A 19,695-nucleotide genomic window follows, 5' to 3' on the forward strand; every position below is an offset into this window, starting at 1 on the left:
TTACCGGTGGATCGTCTGAAACATCTTCAGGTCTGCAGTCGACATTTCAAACCTGACGATGTTGAACAAGACATGACATCGGAGGCGGCGTCCTACATGAGGAAGTGTAGTTTAGCGAGCTCCCTGGCCTCCACCAGATGATGCGTTTTACGTAGTCAGCGGAGGTTTTCCAGGGCCCGTTGGAGAAGCGGATAGCGCCCTCCAAAGGGACAGGGAGAAATTGCATTTTTTCCTCCCATGATGGCGTTAGCTCACCATGATAGCATGATATGACTATGAGGTTGGAAATTGGTGAACTGGCCCTTTAAGGGATGTCATCATCCAGATTTTAAATCCTAAATATCAAACATGATTGATATAATCGGGACACCAGCCAGTGATGGATCTGTCCTGGAGGTTTAACACTTAAACACTGTTAACACTTTAACATCTGTAAACTCCTCACAGATAATCTGTGTCGAACATCTGCGCAGACCAAAGACAAAGATTCCTCCCCTCATCGCTGGGAGGAGGAACTCTGCTGTAAAGTGGCCCAAAACTACTGTAGTCTGAATCTTCAGGGAAACAATTAATAAACTCAGCAGGTGTTCTCCGTCAGCAATCACAGACAGAACACCTGCGGTGACATCACTGCTTTTGTTTTTCTCAATGACAAAATGTACAACCCCTCAAAATACATGTTTAGTGGACTCTGTCGCTGCAGAAGCTTGAATTTAAACAGTGTGGATATTTTGTCAGTCGTCAGTGCGTTGCCTTTAATGGATGGCAGTGGGCCGGAGCGAGGCTTTGTGTCGCTGCACAGGAGTGAGCAGCAGCTAAAAAAAATCTATATAAGTGCACTCTATGTCTTCAATATTTTCATCGCTTCTCTACGCTTAAAGACAGACACGTTTTTTAACTCTGTGTTCCTGAGCTGCCGTGCACACATCAGATTTGCAAACATTTACGCCCCCTGGAAAAGATTTCGTGAACTCGCTGCAGAATAAATTTAATGTACGATTTCTTTTCTTATTTGCTTCAGTTCGACTTTGAAGCATCTAAAACAACCTGTAATATTTTCACACTTTAATAAAACACTGAGTTGTCATGTTCTTTCCTGTGGACCCTGAACGCAACATTTACTAAAACAACACGAGCAGGCCTTTGATTACAGATTCTGGCTTGGAGGCTTTAGAGCTTTCGAGCGTCTAGCCAGACTCATTTCATCCTGTTGTAATTTAATATGTCTCTCCTGTTCTTTGTCTCCCACTCGCTCCATGCATGCCCATGCCAGGTCCTGTGTGTGTGTGTGTGTGTGTGTGTGTGTGTGGGAGCTGCTGAGATTCCTTTGCCCTTTTTTTATGAGTTATCACATGAAAGTCCTCCTCCTCCTCCCTCGCTCCTCTCCTGTTCCTCCCCCCTTCTCCATCCTCTCTCCCCTCGCGGCCTGCTCTTTATCAGTGTTGGCTGGACATGTTTACTGCTCCTCTGCCAGGCCCCGCCACACACACAAAAACCACCGACACACACACACACACACACAGAAACCTGCGGCTGGAGCTGCGGCTGATACTGTAGATCAACTTTATGGAGAAACACGGCTGAATTTAAGAAGACAGACAACACACACAGTGTATTACATCGCAGACAGGAAGCCAACAGTTTGTCCACTTTTTTCCAACAGTCTGTCACACATCCTAAAAATGTCCCGGCTGCTGAACTGGCTGTTAGAGCAGATAAACACAGCGAACTGCCAGAGCTGAGCCTCATTTGGCTGCTTGTTAATTGTTGGATTATTCCTGTTGATACGTGTCCACTCGTCGTTTCACAGCAGGTAGTTTCGGCCACACAACTTCACAGCCAGGAAACACTTTAAAAGAATGCACGTACTAATCAAAAATGTCTTTTTGTGCAAGAGAGGAAAGAAAATGATGCAACGCAGCTGCAAGACATGTTGGATTTCCTGTTCAAGGGCTGTGCCTGTCACTTTTTTTCATATCGTTTTGTTTAGAAGTTGAAATAAATTACCATCACGAACACGCAGGCCTCAGGATGAAAGCTAAACTGCTGTCTCGATGTCACACCTCTGTGTTCCAGGTTGTGTAAATGGAGGGTATGTGACAGTTCATCATCATCATCAGCAGCTGCGAAGACAATAAACTGTGAAAATGAAGCAGGAAATCAGGTTATATTTCAAAGTAAATCTCATAATCTGTTAGCTACTGTTAAACACGAGCAGAGGGCTGTGAGCCAAACCCGCACCTGATGCATCGAGGACTTTGCCTCTGTCAATGGGGCACCTGCTCTACCGGCTGAGCTAAACCAGCGCCCCTATACAGACATTTTAAAGTCTGTAACCAGCGCCACTGGATCAGGTAAAGGTCCAAAAGATTTTGAGCTTGCAAAATAATGTTTGTTAAAAAGCTTGCGGTTGTGTTTCAGTGGGGAATGACGTTGGCGACAGGGAGTTACGTTAATGTTAAAGTAGCCAGATTATTTGCGTGAGGCTAACCTGAAGAGTGAGAGCGAGGTCAGGCAGAAGTTTGTGCCCATCTCCGGAGGCCTGAGCAGGGGTTCGTTGGGGGAAACTCCACATTTGTAAATCTTTTCTGTTTGCACGAAATATTTCTACACCTGCAAAACGTATTTACGAATTTACAAACTTGTGAGGACAATACTTTTCACATTCACAAAATTAAGCCGCGTAATTATCCAGGTAATTATCGCCTCGGCTCCGATCGGCATTGATGGGAACAACTCGTGTCGACACGCTAAGCTCCGCCCCCTTTCCGGCGCGATGCTACGCTCCGTCGGTAACCTCTGCGAGCAGCGCTCAAACATCGTTCCTAATTTGTCGTTGCCGAGTTTGATAAACAGACTGAATGAGTAATAGATACGATAAAGACCTAACCGCTGTAACATCTTCACTGGTTACTAACCCTGTCTCGGGCGCGTTTGTGACGTCAGACGGTGACGCAGCAGAAAAGAGACCGACAGGAGGATACTTCACTGGCATACTCGCTAAATTTAGGTGGGAAAGAGGTGTTAGATACTTGCATGCAACAATTTTTTGACATGCACACAAAACGTGAAATACAACTGCAGGCTGTGAAATTATTTGTGGACATTTTTTTCGCGAGCTCAAAATCTTTTTGACCCTCACTTGACTCCATAGACAAGACGAGGCGATCTACAGCACACTGCCGACAGAGGAGACAAAGAGAGGAGACGTAAAGCTCCAGTTAGCACTTAGCTCAGAGCACAGCTGTCCCAGAGTAAAGTCATACTGTACGTAGCCACTTGTACACTACTGTCTTCTTTGGTTGTACATGTCCTTCCTCGATACTGTCACTTCATCTAAACTACAAACATGACCACAGGAGAGATTCTGCTTTAGGAGCCCCACCGCATCTCTACACCTTTTCAAACCCATTGATTCCACAGAGATGAAGGAGAACACGTAGATTAGGGCCCTCAGGTTTTAAATATACGTCTGTCTTTGTATGTTAACTGCTGTTTGTGGTGTCACCTCAACACACCCTGGCTTTTGCAAAATGTCGCACCCTTCTGGCAGGATGCACGATGCAAACAGAAGAACGTCGCAGGCAGGTGTGAGGCTTTTCCAGGATTTACTAGAAGCTCCTGGAATTCTGTGACTGCAGTCATTTATTTAAATTCGCAGTGTGTTATATTCCCAGTCATGTGTGCTCAAAACTTATGCACACGCTTTAACGGCTCCTGCGCCTGACCGAGCTGTAATCACAGTGATTCTGCTCGCAGGGTTTGGTATGAACACAGCCGGACTCTGCAGAGGCAGTGATGTCTAAGGTATGCATCAGCACTGTTTCTACACGATGACTAATCTCTGAAATCTGTGTGTGTGTGTGTGTGTGTGTGTGTGTGTGTGTGTGTGTGTGTGTGTGTGTGTGTGTGTGTGTGTGTGTGTGTGTGTGTGTGTGTGTGTGTGTGTGTGTGTGTGTGTGTGTGTGTGTGTGTGTGTGTGTGTGTGTGTGTGTGTGTGTGTGTGTGTGTGCTGCAGGTGTCTGGGATCGTGGGCAGAGCTGACGTCTTGGCCTGTCTGCTGTTCTTGCTGACGTTCCTCTCCTACATCAGGTAAGACGACTCTGTTCCTCCCACACACTCTGTCGTGGAAAACGGCGCTTACATGAAGGCGTGTGCTAGTTAGCAGCGTTTCTCAGCCTGTCCCTGCTGGGTAGTCCTAACATCTCACTCCTGTTCTGTTTGCTGGTGCTCTTTGTCAAAATAAGCTGAGATATAAGTCGTTACAGTAAATACAAAGGCTGTCATGTGATCAGAGGAGGCTCTGTGCTCTCATTGGTTGATATCAGTCTGCTATAGATTGTTTGTTTGTTGTTTTGTCCTGTAATAATGACTGACTGAATAAACGAAACACTAAGATCTGGAACATGTTGATAACATTTGATTGATGCCAGTCTGCAGACCCACTTCCTGCTTTGACTTTGACCGCCTGGACCGTTTGGATGTTGATCTGCTCTGCATGCTGTCAGAGTTAAATTCCTCTGGTGTCTTCACATCTTTGGCTCAAGTCGAACTCGTCTAAACCTCTTTGACTTCACGCTTATGAAACGTCGACACCCAGAATGTGAATGACACCCAACATGACGGCTCGGTTTTAGGGAACAAGTTGATTGACAGTCCTGCAGCCGAGGTTCACGTCCGTATCTGATCGGCGTGGAACGCCAGAACTCATAGATGTATGCTGATAATCATGCCGCTCTTTAATCTCACATCCTGAGGAACGGTCAGACTTCTTATATTTGTGATTCCTTTTTCATGTCACAGTAGTGTTTCACTTGTTCTGATCACTGAATATTTTAGCGTGATGTTTGTTTACCGTACATGTAGATCATAATAAACGTTAGAGGCGGGAATCGCAGGGAAACTCTTGACACGATACAACATGTGACACTGTACGTGGCCCGCGATAACGATGTCACCATACAGCATGTTATGATGTCATCATAACTTCATGATGCCAAAGACCAAACTCTTGGCTTTCAGATGCAAAAACAATGAAACTCGCAATTATAGTTTTTATTTTCGATCGATTTAAACAGGATCATGAAAAACCAGCCCCAAGGAAACAGGAAGCATCTCCTGTGACCGAGCTCCGGCTCACCTGTCTCTGTTCATCACTTCATCCTCAGGAGTGTCGGTGTGAGCGTCTCCGAGGACTCCTTCCCCCCCACCGTGTCTCCGGGGTGTCTCCTCGTCAGCCTGCTGCTGGGTACCTGCGCCATGCTGGTGAAGGAGACGGGCATCACCGTGTTCGGAGTGTGTGTGCTGTACGACGCCCTGGTGCTCTGCCGCAGGCCGCTCATACAGTAAGAGCGCACACACACACACACACACTTTATGTTGTGCTTTCTTATCTGGATTTATGTGGCGGTGGTCGTCTGAGCGTGCACACAGTTCTTTTTAATGCTTTTCTTTATATTTACTCTGCTGCACTGGATCACAGCTGCGAGCGTCCCGCTGCAACCATAAAGTTTTGTTTGTGTTTGTCTGGAAACGTGTGCACCGATATGTGGGACGAGATTTCACCCAGAACAGTTGTTTGGCCTTTTGGCGTGTTTTTGGATGGCGGGCCTCCTCCGTAGGGTCTTACATTTATTCATAGCTGAACCTCCCTCAGGCTCGATAAATCAAAACATCCAAACACTTTAAGTTCTGTGGAAACATCTGCAAGTGCTGCATCGCATTGATTAAAACCGTGGCTGCGTCCTCTCCTTCATGGGAGTTAAAAAGAGTGGGCAGGTAGCAGCAAGCCGTTTGTCCAGATCAGTGCTCATGAAGCAGAGGACATGAGCGACTTTAACGTTAATGACATTTAAATGATCGATACTCGGCCCGGCGGACGGCCCGCTCCTCTCACACAGTCACTTCTTTCTGTAGCCTGCGCGGCTCGAGGCACCAGCATGTGTTGCACTTGTATTTGTTTTTGCTGCCTTATTGCCCCTTATGTTTCCAACGACATATTTACATAAATAATTCAAAATGAGCTCTTTTGCATGCAAGAATTTACCTGCAATACCTCCTTCAGATGCAGAGAGGAAAAGCTGTGGTGCAGAGGTTTGTGCTGTCCGTCACCTTACATCAACACACATCAGAGCTGCAGAGATTCCTGAGAAATGGAGGAGGATGTTTCCTTCGTGTGCAGAACCTGAGTGTAGTAAATTGACCGTCCTTCCTGTGTGACTTTACACAGAAGCCATTATCCATGTCCCACTTTTTACCAGCCCGCTGTGCTGCTGCTGCTGCTGCTGTTTGTCGTCCCTGCTCGGCTCGGTTAAAGGAAAGCCTGCAGAGATAATAGAGGACAGATGCCTGGAGTGCAGTGAGCTTCAGATAAAACACACAGAGCCGTCTCTCCCTCCCTCTCCCGTCTCTCTACCCTTCCAGCTGCTTCTTTTAATGGCCCATACTCGTGTTTTGTATGTTTTAGCCCATTAACTGCAAATGGCATATATTCTACATTACTGCTGGCCATTTTCCAAAACACGCCATCAGTCTGCAGACGCACTCTTAGCTTCCAGGCAGACTCTGGGTTCACGTCGCTTCTGTTCAGCAGGAAAATCTTGCAGGAGCTTTCAGCGTTTCTAAAGATAAATCTTCCCTCACAGAGAACATCTGGTCACTTCTTTCTCTTTTCAGTTGCAGCTTCCACATTTTATCCTCTTACATACTAGCTTACACACACGGTACCTCCTCAGGCATACACGGCAAATATACGCACTATATATACACATTCCAGCCTTGCCCGACTTGCCGGGCAAAGTTCAAATACATGGCCTAGAAGGAGAGGAGAATAGTGCTGTGGTAACACGTTTAACACCTTTGTTTGTCCCTGAGGAGGATCTGTTCTGCAGCACGAGCGATAAAAAGAACAACACAAGGTGAGAACGACAGGAAACCAGACGGAACAAAAACATCAGATTTGGCTGAAAACGGTGACGAGCAGAACGGAGCGCAGCAGACAGAGGGGAGAAGCAAACTAAATAAATGTGTTGGACAAATTATGTGAGTTTAAACTTGCATACGATACACTAATCATTTGTTGTAACTAGATGTAACTAATCGTGCATTGTTAGATCCCGAGTTACCCCTGTGCAGGAGGTACTGGTCCAGCTCTCTGATCAGAGGGTTACATCTGTAGTCTAAAGAGTATTACTCTAATAAAAGATGGTTACGCTGGTAGCGAGGGAATTCGTGTAGCTTCTCCGAGCGGCCGCCCTGCTCCCTCTGACGCCTCACTCAGTAGAACAGCCCTCGTACTGAGAGTCAGTGCCAGCCAACGGCAGCTTTCCTCTCGTCGATCTTGGCACTTATTATTTGCTGGAAAGATTTATTTATGGTTTGAGAACTTCAAACAAAAGGGTCATGAACATAAGGAAACCTATAAGACCCTTTTAGAAAGATGTAAACACAGTGTAGCATGCACCAACGTGAGGAGGAAAAACCAACGTCCAGAGTCTCTTTAATTACAGTTGCATTTAATATTATTGCTACATTTAGCAGGGAAGCATGCACATTAGATTAAAATGTGGATTCATAATCTAATTTCATTATTAAAAAGAAGAAAATACTTAAAACAGTCCAAATATGTCAATATGTCCCGAAGTGAGTGTCCAAAAAGTTTTCTCCTCTTCCTGCTCTCTGAACTCCGCTCCTTGTTTCGGGCGTAGTCCATCGTTCAGTTCTCGAGAATGGTCCTCTTCCTCTTGACGTGAACAGGTCGATCCACTATTGAGCGTCGCTCCATCTTTTGATAGTGAAGCACGTATCTCAGAAGGAGAAGGAGAAGAAGAAAACACTGGAAACAAATAACAGCCGATCTCCTGTCACCTCAGGAGCTAGCATTGTTAGCATAGATTAGCCAACTTCTGTAAATATGCTCCCGTGGAGGTTTGTTAAAACGCGAGGCTCCTTTGAGCTCATGATATTTGTTGCACCAGAGTTCATGCACCCACATTTTCACTGTTCATTTCCTGATTGTTAAACTGTTCCACAGCACTCTGTAGATATTACTGAGGGGCTGCAACTCACGATTATTTTGTCATCAATGAATCTGTTTTTAAAGATAATTTTTGGGCCTTTCTTGCCTTTATTGAGCGAGAGGACAGATGATAGTGTTGGAAACAAGGGGGAGAGAGAGGGGACGACACGCAGCAAAGGGCCGAGGGTGGGAGGTAAACCCGAGGCCGCCGTGCTGAGGACTGCAGGCTCTGTATACGTGCCTCTGATTTAACCGCTGAGCTAAGCAGCCGTTCAAATCGATTAATCTTTGAGTCTACAAAGTGCCAGGAAGTTGTGAAAAATGTTGATGAAAGTTGCATCTGATTAGGAGGTTTTTTCTGGGTACCCAGAAGACCCCTGGGCGGACTCAGAGGGAGGGATTATATATCCCACCTGGCCTGAGAACGCCTCGGGATCCTCCAGGAGGAGCTGGAAGAAGTGGCTAGCGAGAGGGACGTCTGGGCTAACATGCTTAGCGTCGAGTTTGTTTCTTCTTCTTTGGATTTTCACTTCTTGTTGAAGTTGTATCTGTAGTCATCCATCTTTTCTTTGTTTGTTCAGCCATAGTAGATTACTGTTTACTCGCAACACTTGCAGAGAGCGGAAAAGCAGCCGCTTAGCTCCGCCTACCCTCTCTGGCAGACCAACCACTGCTGGCTGATGGAGAACGCGTCACTAACTGGGCGCCGCTTGTGATTTTTGTCACTTTATAAGTATTCCTTAAAGACATGTCAAATTAAGGGCATTAAAATCAAATTACACAAAGACCTGAGGTTCTGTTGGTCAATAACATTTCTCTGTGATCTCTCTCTCTCTCTCTCTCTGTCTCTCTCTCTCTCTCTCTCTCTCTCTCTCTCTCTCTCTCTCTCTCTCCAGAAGTTTCTGCATCTTAAAATGTTGAAATGATTAATTGATGAAACCCAAAGGGCAGTAAACGTGATGGATTATCCGTCTGCAGAAGGTTTCAAGTCTCTGCAAGTTGATTTTCATTAAATCCTGACATTTTGGAAAACGCCCGGAAGGAAAGGAGCAGACATTTATGAACCAACAAAAAGAGTGCCGCTTTGGGACATGATCAGCAGGGATGTATAAACAGATTTTAATGAGCAGAGACATGAAACATGCTGCTCTGTTCACGGTCTCAACTAAAGGAAGCCTCCACATTCATCCAGTATGTTTCTGTATCATTGTGTCCGCATGTTGCCGTCAGCCTGATGGAGAAGCTGCTCCGGTCTGCGCAGCCCCAGAGGGGAGGGAGGAGTGTGACAGCCAAAACTAAGAGCTGTGTCCTGGCTTTCCAACAGAGTGTGTGTCTGTGTGTGTGTGTGTGTGTGTGTGTGTGTGTGTGTGTGTGTGTGTGTGTGTGTGTGTGTGTGTGTGTGTGTGTGTGTGTGTGTGTGTGTGTGTGTGTGTGTGTGTGTGTGTGTGTGTGTGTGTGTTTCTGAGAATTTGCATAAGCGTGCGTGCTTTTATGTGCGAGCGAGGCCCTGCACAGGTCCAGATGTTTGGGAGGCTCCCTGCTGTGTAAGCCGGTCTGAAATGTTCTGGAATTAGCCGGCTGCTGCTGAGCTCGACCGGCTGATAACACACTGAAACACCGCGTGCATGGGGAGGGGTGTGTGTGTGTGTGTGTGTGTGTGTGTGTGTGTGTGTGTGTGTGTGTGTGTGTGTGTGTGTGTGTGTGTGTGTGTGTGTGTGTGTGTGTGTGTGTGTGTGTGTGTGTGTGTGTGTGTGTGTGTGTGTAAGTGAGTGTGTAAGTGAGTGTGCACTGAGTGTAATCTGTATCTGAGGTTATTCTAGGCAAACTTCCCCGGGGCATCTGTCACTTAGAAGTGTGGCAAACATCCAGAGCACTGCAGGGCTTTCAGAGTGTGTGTGTGTGTGTGTGTTTGTGTTTGTGTGTGTGTGTGTGTTCATTAGGCTGCGTGTGTGTCTCCCTGAATGCATGTTTGCTTCATTGATTAGCATTTTGGATTTGCTTTTTCATCAGTTACTAACATCACATGAATGTGTGTCTAAAATCAGCTGAATTTCTTGCTGAACTCGTTGAGATTTTTTGATTTAACCTTAAAGAGAAAATCGTTTCCAGGCTTCTGAAACTCGTTAGTGAAAACGAGGTGTGAAGGGAGGCAGAGCCTGTTTTCTCTGCAGGAGCTTTCCTCCAGTTTTAGGCCCAGTGTCAGCGTCGTTTCCCAGGATGCTTTGTGTTTTTTGCGTCCCTTTCTTTAGATGTGAAGTCAAACCTCAGAAACAAAGCTAAGCTCGTATCTTTTGTTGCACAGTTAAGCCCATTTCACACGTGCACTCCTTCCAGAACATTTCAAGACAGTCTGCCGTCTCACACACGTCCCTCACAGCTGGAGATTTTCCCTGTCGGACGGGTTGGCGGGTGTAAAACCTACGCTGCAGAAGTCCCTACAACTGGGAACAGTTTCCTCGTCGGCCTCACAGCCTCCAGAATCTCTTCCTGTCTCCAGTCTGCAGACATCTCTGCTGTCGTCTTGTAAACGATCCTTCTTCTTCGACCTCTGATGTTGTTAATCATCCTGTCGTGTGTCGCTCTTCTTCTTCTGGTTTCACACATCTGCTCACGTCGACTTCTTGCAGACATTTGACCAGACGATGTCGGGTATGTCGAGTGTGAAAGAGGCTTTGGAGATGATCGTTGCTGTTTTTAAATCTGCTGAGCTGGAAAACCTGATGGTGGTTGTAGTTCTGTAAATTCGTGTGCTCGTCTTTGTCTCTGTCCAGGCCTTCACTTTTTTCTTTCTTCCTTTTTCTTAACTTTTATTTTGGTTTTAATTTTTGACCATTTTTAAAACACTTCCTGATCTTTGTCTATAAAACGAGCAGATTCCAAATTTACTTTAAATTAGACTTTTAATGTTTTAGTGAGCTGAAAACGAGGCTTTGAGACATCACAGAGCAATGACATCATTGTGCGTGACTGTGTGTGTGTGTGTGTGTGTGTGTTTAATGCAGTATCATCCTCTCTGCTCGTCATGTCCTTCAGTCCAGTCCGGGTTTCAGCTGCCGGCGCTCGACTCATCTCCTCTCTCAGTCGGGTTTATGTCTTCCTCCAGATTAGTGCCAGCCGCTATGATAACACTTAATACTGTAAAACTAATACACACACACACACGCACACATGCACAGCAGTAAGCCTGTGTAATAGCAGTGGTAGTGGTGTAAAGCAAACGAAGGGCTGCTGCACTGCGATAGTGTCAGCGAGCAGGGATACAGATGTCTCTCTGCAGGATTTAGATCTCTCTCTCTCTCTCTCTTTCTCTCTCTCTCTCCGTCTCTCTCTCTCTGTCTCTCTCGCTCTCTCTCTCTCTCTCTCTCGCTCTGATTCAGAGCTAAAGTCGTGGTAAACAAACTGTGTTGACTTTGTTGCTGCCAAAGCCAAAATTACGAGAGCATTCAGGCGGGATCGGCTTCACTGTGGCGACCGTTCTTTTTGGATGCCGGTCTCGCTGAGCTGCGAGGTGCTCTGTGCAACGTTTCACTCACACAAACAGGTTCATCTTTTACACACTGCAAGTGAGCTCGCTGTTAATGCTTCATGTGCACACACGTGCTGTTTCCATGCACTCAAACAATATTGACACGTTGCTGATAAGGATGAGTCAGGGCCGTGGCTGGTGGATTCCAAAATCTACACGCCACTCCATTTTTAACGGGCACTTTATTGTTTTGTCCGGCAATATGTAACTGCATGTTCTTCAGGTAAATATGCTCCTTTATGGGTCGTTGGTTTAGCTCAGCGGTTAAATCGGCGGCCCACATACAGAGGCTCAGTCCTCGATGCAGCGGCGCCGGGTTCGACACCCATCCTCGGCCCTCCGCCTCGTGTCATCCCCACTCTCTCTCTCTGCTGTGTCCTCTCTCTCTAAAACAAAGGCATAAAAAATAAAATATATATATATGCTACTTGATTTCATAAGGTAAATATTTAAAGTCTGCATTCTCTCTCTCAGGCATCTGCAGCACGTTGGCGACATGCCGAACAGGACATCGTCTGTCTTGTCTCCTGACCGGGGCACGCCGTTCTCGTCTTCTCTCCCCTTCTCATCAAAGAACATTCTTAGGCTCTCTGGCCTGTGTCTCCTCCTTAGAGGTTTCGTCTGCACACGTCTTTACCGCTGCAACGTAGCGCCACGTTTTTGCTAAAATGTTAGCCAACAGCATCTGGATGGCTGAGCTGGGAACGCCCCCGTGTGTCCTTGTTTACGTTTCCGTGTGAAACAACGATTTAGCCCTCGTTATGGAACGTCACAAATCAATGTTACAGTTGCATTACTTGCTTGCTGCCCGTCACAGTGGCTGCTAAATTAAGCAAATTCACCTGCACAAAAACGCCACATTTGGCAGGTTACTGATGCTAATTTCTAACACTGGTATGAGTGGAGGCTGATAAACAACTTGAGCTAACAGACACATGTAAAAGTGTATTAAGCCCTCTTCACAGGGGACTGCTATAACCTGGGGAAGTCTGGTAATTTGTAATAATTGCGGAGGTCGTCTGTGATCTGAATCCCGTGCCAATCGGCCATGCCCGTAATTTGTAAAGTAAAAATTCCAGCACAAATTACCGACCGTATTTTGGTGAACACAGAGGTCATCTGATAACATCCTGTGCGCATCGGCATCTCCGTAATTTGGGGTCGAATATTTTCTCTTTCCCGCCTCTTTCCCGGTCGTGATTTAAGGAGGCTGCCGTGGAAACTACAAACGAATGTTTTGACAGCATTTTGGGTGCAAACTCAGGAGGCTCATCTCGCCTCGCAGCATGGGGACCCGTTCACAGAAAGAGCAAATCCATCACAAGACTGAAATCTCCAAAGACGATGAGATGGATGATGTGCATGGAAAGATGTTACGCGTAGCCGTGACATTTTCAATCATATCCGGGAGATAATGTCTGTAAATTGTAGTAAAATACAGACTTTGTTTGTCCCATGGGAATGCTTTTCTAATTTCTAAATCACATGAGGTCCCCAGGTAATACTGGTCCTGTGTGAATACGGCTTTACAGTATAAGAGAGTCTGTATGTTACTTAATTTACTGACATTATCTGAGAGATTTGAGGTCACGGCTCAAGATAAAGTTTGCTTCCTAGTGTTTCTATTAACAGGCTTCCACATAATCACTGTTTTAATGACTAAAGAATGTTCTGTGCTGCATGCTGCTCCGATATCATCCATTTAATCATGCTGAGAGTTCACTCTTATGATGCTGTTCAGATTTCTCTTTCTGCTGATCCCCTAGAGCCTCCTGAACGAGCGACAACAATTCTGTCAGGTTTCTGCAACAGTTGCCAACAAAGAGGGCATGAAAAATAACTAAATCTGATTCCGACTAATAAAATCACATGAGCTCTGTGTTTGGTGAAATAGGGTCGGTGGTACACGGTGGAATTTGTACTCAACAAATATCAAATATGGCAAATGTACGCCGGATTAAGATCACCGAAGATCTGCTGACGATCTCGAGGTTGCACTGGTCCCGTGTGAAAGGGCTTTTGTTTCTTTATGCTGTGTGTCATTTTTATGCAAAGCTTCAGGTCTAGCAGGAATTAAAATATCGTGTGAGTGTAGTCTTCTCTGTGCCCCGTCTCTTCCGCAGGTGAGGCCAGCAGACAGCCAGAAGTGATTCAGTCTCTGTTTGTGTTTACACGAGGACTAATCATGTGATTACAACCCGATTAACCTCTCGAGCCTCCACACTCACTCCTCCAGCTTCCTCATTACAGAACAGACTCAGAAACGAGACCCCAACCTTCACAATTACAACACGTATATGAGCTCACATTCTCCTCTGCATGCAGCGATGAAACATCCCCTCAGGTTACAGCTCGAGTGTGATAAACTGCAGCTCGAATCGAGAGTTTCTGGATGAGGTGACATCGTTTGAATTTTTGTGGTTGCTGTTTGACGTGAAGGCATTTTCTTCTTCCTCAAACATCCTGACAGGCAGACGCTTTTCTGCAACAGTGCAACAAAAATGGTTTTAAATCTGGGCGCAGAGTTGAAGTTGTCAGTGTGAGAAGGTTAGCGATACAGTATGTCTCAGTGCTTAATGGGATTTGTAACAAGGAGGAATTATGGGACGTTGCCAGCATCACAGGCAGCCGTCCCCGTCCTCGTCTCCCCGTTTGGGATCCAGTGAAGATTAAACTGCAGCTGATTTAATTTGAGCTTCAATTAAACCTCAACAGCTGCCGAGGATCGTCTGAAAAGGCTAACAGGGTGACAGACGGAGGGAGAGAGAGTTTCTGTCAGAGATAAAAAGGTGTGCAAGAGGATGGATGACAAACTGATGGAGGAGAGAAACAGGCTGCAAGTTCATAATGGAGCGAAGTCGAACACTGGAGCAGGAATCTGTAAGAGGAATGTGAGAGGTCGGGGAACCGCCTGTGGAGTGTTGTGCATGTTGTGTAATTGCTTTGTCAGACTCGGAGCATAACAGGAGCAGCAGGCTGCATGCCAGCTGTTGCTTAGCGGGATCAAACAGGACGTATAAGAAAAACAGTTTGATGTTGTGGAGCGTTTTTAGGTGAGTGTGTGTGAGTGAGTTATTGGATCTGTTTGCATGTGAGGAAACTGCCTAAAGTCAGAGCACATTTTAATACCTCTGTGGTGGAAACAGACGGTCGATATCTCAGAAACGACGGGAGGGAATATCTTCAAATTTGGCACAAACGTGGACTCGAATTAAGCCTCGAGTCGGGCATTTTGGCCGTCATCATCTCGGTTTGTTGGAAACAGTAATGACAATCTTTGGATGAGCGGCAGCTGAGGAGACCAAGCTTATGAAAGTTACACACTCTATGACCAAGACTAGTTTATTAGGTGGCTAATTAGCTAATGGGCTAACAAGCACAGACACAGATAGCCGCTAATTAGCGCTAACATATAAATAAAATAATATTAGCAACAGCACAAACACGGCCCAGAGGTTACGTTCAGTGACTGCATTAGCTGAGGGGACACCTAGCAGACACCTAGCAGCTCCCAGCTGTCACTCAAAGAGGCCACGCCCCTAATGCTGCATCACTTTAAGCCTAATGTAAACAGGTGAGCTGTATAAAGATTCTCCCCGTACAGTTGTCATGAAGAGAGAAATGAGCTATAGAGACCCAAACTGTTTTTTGTACCAGGCTGTAAACATGTTTATTTCTGCTGTAAAGTTTAACATGGGGCTCTATGGGGACTGACTCACTGCTGGAGACAGCCTCAAGTGGACACCAGAGGAACTGCAGTGTACTCTCTTTTCAGCTTTGCTTCCTTACAAAAACATACTGTCATCATTTTCTGCTCCAGTTTTGGCGCTTTTTTGTTTTGTATTTGGATCGTAGAATAATTATAGATACATCGATAAAACCTTTACAACTCTGACTTTGTGGAAAGTAGTACGAGTGTTTAATATCTGCCCTAACCTACAACCCTGAACCTGCCTTCTCCTCCTCCTCCTCCTCCTGCATCCGCCTCCTCTCCGATGGCCTCCATATCGGCAGCTTTCAGGCCCCGCAGCGAAGTTAACGGTGCTTTTCTTCAGAGAGCAGCTGAGATCCATGACCTCTGACCTCCTCTTCCTCTGTTTGCTTTCGTTTAGCTCCTTCCAAATCTTGCTGCCTCCTCATGGTGTGTGGTGTGTTTACTGATGGCTTAGAGATAGCAGAGCTCCATCTAACACGGGCTTCAGGCCTCTGTGTGTCACATATAACATGATGAGTTTCATGGCTTCACATTCACTTCCTTCATACGTGTTCTACAAAATAAATCCTCCTCTCCTTTGAACTGTAATCTGCTCTTTTTGCATGAAAGACACAAGCACACACACGCTGTAAGTCCAGGTCCCCACTCCTGTTTTTACTGAGACATGGACACAGACTTTCTTCTCTTTGTATTCACGTCTAATAAAAAGTGATTTAACACTAAATAAATAAACTTGATATATCTTGTAGCGATCTCAAATCACGACCGCAAAATAACTTAATAATATTCACTCGCTCCCCACACGCCCCTGCACGTCACCGACACACCTCCACTCGTGAACGAAAGGTCATTCATTCAGTGCTCCTTACATGGAAGACGCCGTGGGCAGGATGTCGGCGCACAACAACGGAGGGGTACGTCTGTTCCATCGGAGCTGTTGGCGGTTGTTTCTGTCCGCGCTCGTGATTCCGGTTCGTTGTAATCCACTGGAATGTCCGGAATGTGAAGTCTGTCGGAGTTCTTTCCTTATTGTGGAAATGCATTAAGAATAAATAGACCCTCAAATGCAGATAGAACCCAACTCTGATGCAGGACACCTTGACTTTGTGTTGGGGATACCTGCTGCTGTTGTTACCTGCACGCTGTATGATCCCTTGTTGAATCAAACACATATTTAGAAGGTTCTTATGAGCAGAAGAAGTATTGAACATAATTGTTTCTCTGCCTCGTCCTCGCTCACCTGTGAAGACAACACAAGTCTAACAAACTGAGACCAACCCTCATGGTCTGGAGAGTTTAATTTTCCTGATTGTCTCTGAAGAAGTAAAATGCTCGGGACTATAGTTGGGCTTAATTATGCATCAGTAAAATGTAGTCCTTATGCTTCTGGTGGAGGCAGCTTTTAATTAAAACAGACAGATCAATGAATATCCAAATGTAACCAGATTATAAAACAGCTGAAAACCCGTATCATGTATTGAGTTTGCCACTTTTTTAGGCACTTTGCACCAAATATTATCACGCCCGAGCTCAACTGAACTAAAATGCAACTAAAACACGTACTTGTTGGACCTCACGAATCTTAAAGTCCTAAAACAGGGGTCTCCAACCCTGCTCCTGGAGAGCTGCATGCCTTCCTGCATGTTTTAGGCTTCTCCGTACTCTAACACCTGATTCGATTGTTTTGCTCGTTATCAATAACCTGAGACGCTTCGGTTGGTTGATAACGAGCAGATGTTAGAATGCGGAGAAACCTAAAACATGCAGGAAGGTAGCTCTCCAGGAGCAGGGTTGGAAACCCCTGTCTTAAAACGTATATGCACAAAATCCAAAATGGCTGACTTCCTGTTGGCCGAAAAAAAACTTTAAATAATGTGACATGTTCTTAAAGGTGAGAGAAATGGTCCCACCAAATTCCATTAAAATCTAATGAAGTGTAAACCTTTGGGGCCCAGCACTATATGTGAAGCTAAACACTGCAGGATGAGAAACACGGGTTCATCCTGCCTGCTTGAAGGTGAGGAAGGATTCTGAAGACGTACGCCGTTCTTTGCAAAGTTGTCGGAAAGTAACTTTGGATCCTCGCTGCGTTTGCTCAAAGAGCCTGCAGAGACGGGGAAGGAATCTGCAGCGATGCTTTTAAATAATGTCGACTCATAAAGAACCTTGTATAAACCGAAGACTGACTGCTGGTTTATATTCACTTACGTTCTCCGTCTCTTTGAAGTGGGACCGAAACGGCCCCGGGGAGTTCTGCTTGACCTCCCCGGCTCTCCGTAGCTGTTGTAACAAGCTGGGCTGTCGGCCCCGGCTGGATTGCTCCACAAAATAAGTCCTAATTGGCAGAGAAACACGCACTCACACACACACACACACACACACACACACACACACACACACACACACACACACACACACACACACACACACACACACACACACACACACACACTTCCTTTTGTAAGAAAGACTGGATGAACTGTGCTGCTGATTTCTGTGGATGCTGAGGGAAAATGTGATCATAATAATAGTGATAGATGAAGACGATGACAAGATGGTGACAAGAAGGCAAAGTGCACCAAAGCCAGCCTCTGAAGTGTGTGTGTGTGTGCATGTGTGTGTGCGTGTGTGTGCGTGTGTGTGTGTGTGTGTGTGGGTGTGTGTGTGTGTGTGTGTGGGTCAGAAGGATCTGTTGAAGCCTGTGAGTTCTCTTAGATCTGAATACTTTGAAGAGTCCTGTTTGTTCTGACAGAAACCTTTGAAAATCCAACAAGTCTGTGAAGAGTCTCAGTGAGAGTCAGTGCAAAGTGTGTGTGTGTGTGTGTGTGTGTGTGTGTGTGTGTGTGTGTGTGTGTGTGTGTGTGTGTGTCTTGAAGCTCACTGTGGTTCTGTAACAATGTTGAGGGTGATGTACGTGGCAGTGACACAAAGGGTTACTGTGTGTCCTTTGGGCTTTGATTTATAACTGCTTTAGATTTCACCTGGTCGCGTCTGATGACACCTTATCCTGCTTTAAAGGGATAGTTTGGATTTCTTGAAGTGGGGTTGTTTACGGCACTTACCAATAGTCAGTGTACTGCCTGCAGTAGCGACTTTATTTAAAAGCTCCACATAAAAACATCAGTATCCGTTTTCCTTCGGCACTTTGATTTTTGACAGAAACAATAAAATGCCGTTAGCGGTGCAGATAAGAGATACAACTTTCTTTGACTTACAGCCTTTCTTGTGGCTACTGTGAAGACTCCAAAACCACATTATACATTGATTTATTTTTATTATTTATTTAACCATTATTTAACAGGATGACTCTCTTCTTCTTTTCGGACAGAGGCCTGGTTAAGGACAGCAGCTGTACGGTGTTTACAACAAGATACAAACAATACAAGCAGATACACCTTTAAGAATCTCGTGCCGAATGAAAAGACAACCGATATGTCTCAGATTATTGCATCATTTTATGAGCAATTAATCTGCCGTGTATTTCTGGTTCAATCAAATTACTGTTTGGTCAATAAAATGGCAAAAAAGTTTGAAAAAATCAATTCTGAGAGCCCAAAGTGACGTCTTCAAGCGTCTTCAAGCGTCTTCAAGCGTCTTCAAACGTCTTCCTTTGTCCAACCGACAGTCCAAAACCCAAAGAGTCTTTAATCACTGTCAGTAATGACAAAGAAAGGCAGCAGGTTATTATATTAAAGAAGCTGAAACCAGGACTGATTGGCGGAGGATGAGGAATGATGAATCAGTGATCAGCATGGCTGGTGATTAATCAGTCCATTAATCGTTGCAGCTCTGATTGTGAAAATACTGAGCAGCTCTTTTCTTTCTTTTCAATTAAGACAACAGTTTGTAGATAAATGGATGATGAGGTCTGTTTGTGGCTAATCCTCTGAGCTAATGTTTCCACTGATGAAAAAAATCCTGTAAATCCTTTTTGCATTTCACACTCAGAGAACATTTCCTGCAATGACTGATCTCCATAACGTGAGGGGTTGAGTCATCGTCATGGTGGGTCAGGATACGATACGATATCGCGATAATTTAGTCAGGTTACGATATTATTGTGATTTAAACATTTAGTGATATGCTGAGTATTGCAGTAACGTATATTGTGATTTGTTGCCCCCTTTCACCTGCACAAACCCCCCAAAAATCAAATCTAATGGACTTAAAGAAACGTGTTTTTATCACTCTTGTACCAAAAAACTTGTATTGGCAATATATAACATTTCTATAACATAGATTGATACTTGGCTTCTGTGTATTGATACATTATTGCTGCACAAAATATCACGATACTGTACTGTACTCCTTTGTTACTGTAACCTTAATGCCCACATAGTTTCTGGTGTCAGTGTGTGACATTTAAAAACGTGTTGATCTTAATGGGACTGTCCCTGTCGCAGTAAAGGGCTGTTAGAGGTGACTGTCGTCATGGTT

The 19,695-nt window shown here is 45.2% G+C and overlaps 1 protein-coding gene across 1 annotated transcript in view; it reads left to right on the forward strand.

Moving 5' to 3' along the window:
* The window catches only part of tmtc1 (transmembrane O-mannosyltransferase targeting cadherins 1), a 116,276-nt gene that overhangs the window by 23,450 nt on the left and 73,131 nt on the right, over window positions 1-19,695 (forward strand). The window contains exons 3-4 of the mRNA XM_069671120.1: window positions 4,019-4,092; window positions 5,169-5,345. Coding sequence (XP_069527221.1) covers window positions 4,019-4,092; window positions 5,169-5,345 — 251 coding nt within the window. The remainder of the gene's footprint in view (window positions 1-4,018; window positions 4,093-5,168; window positions 5,346-19,695) is intronic.

Source organism: Semicossyphus pulcher, unplaced genomic scaffold (assembly GCF_022749685.1).
Source record: "Semicossyphus pulcher isolate SPU_LCO1_2020_fin unplaced genomic scaffold, fSemPul1.0.p SCAF_20, whole genome shotgun sequence".
Lineage (NCBI taxonomy): Eukaryota > Metazoa > Chordata > Actinopteri > Labriformes > Labridae > Semicossyphus > Semicossyphus pulcher.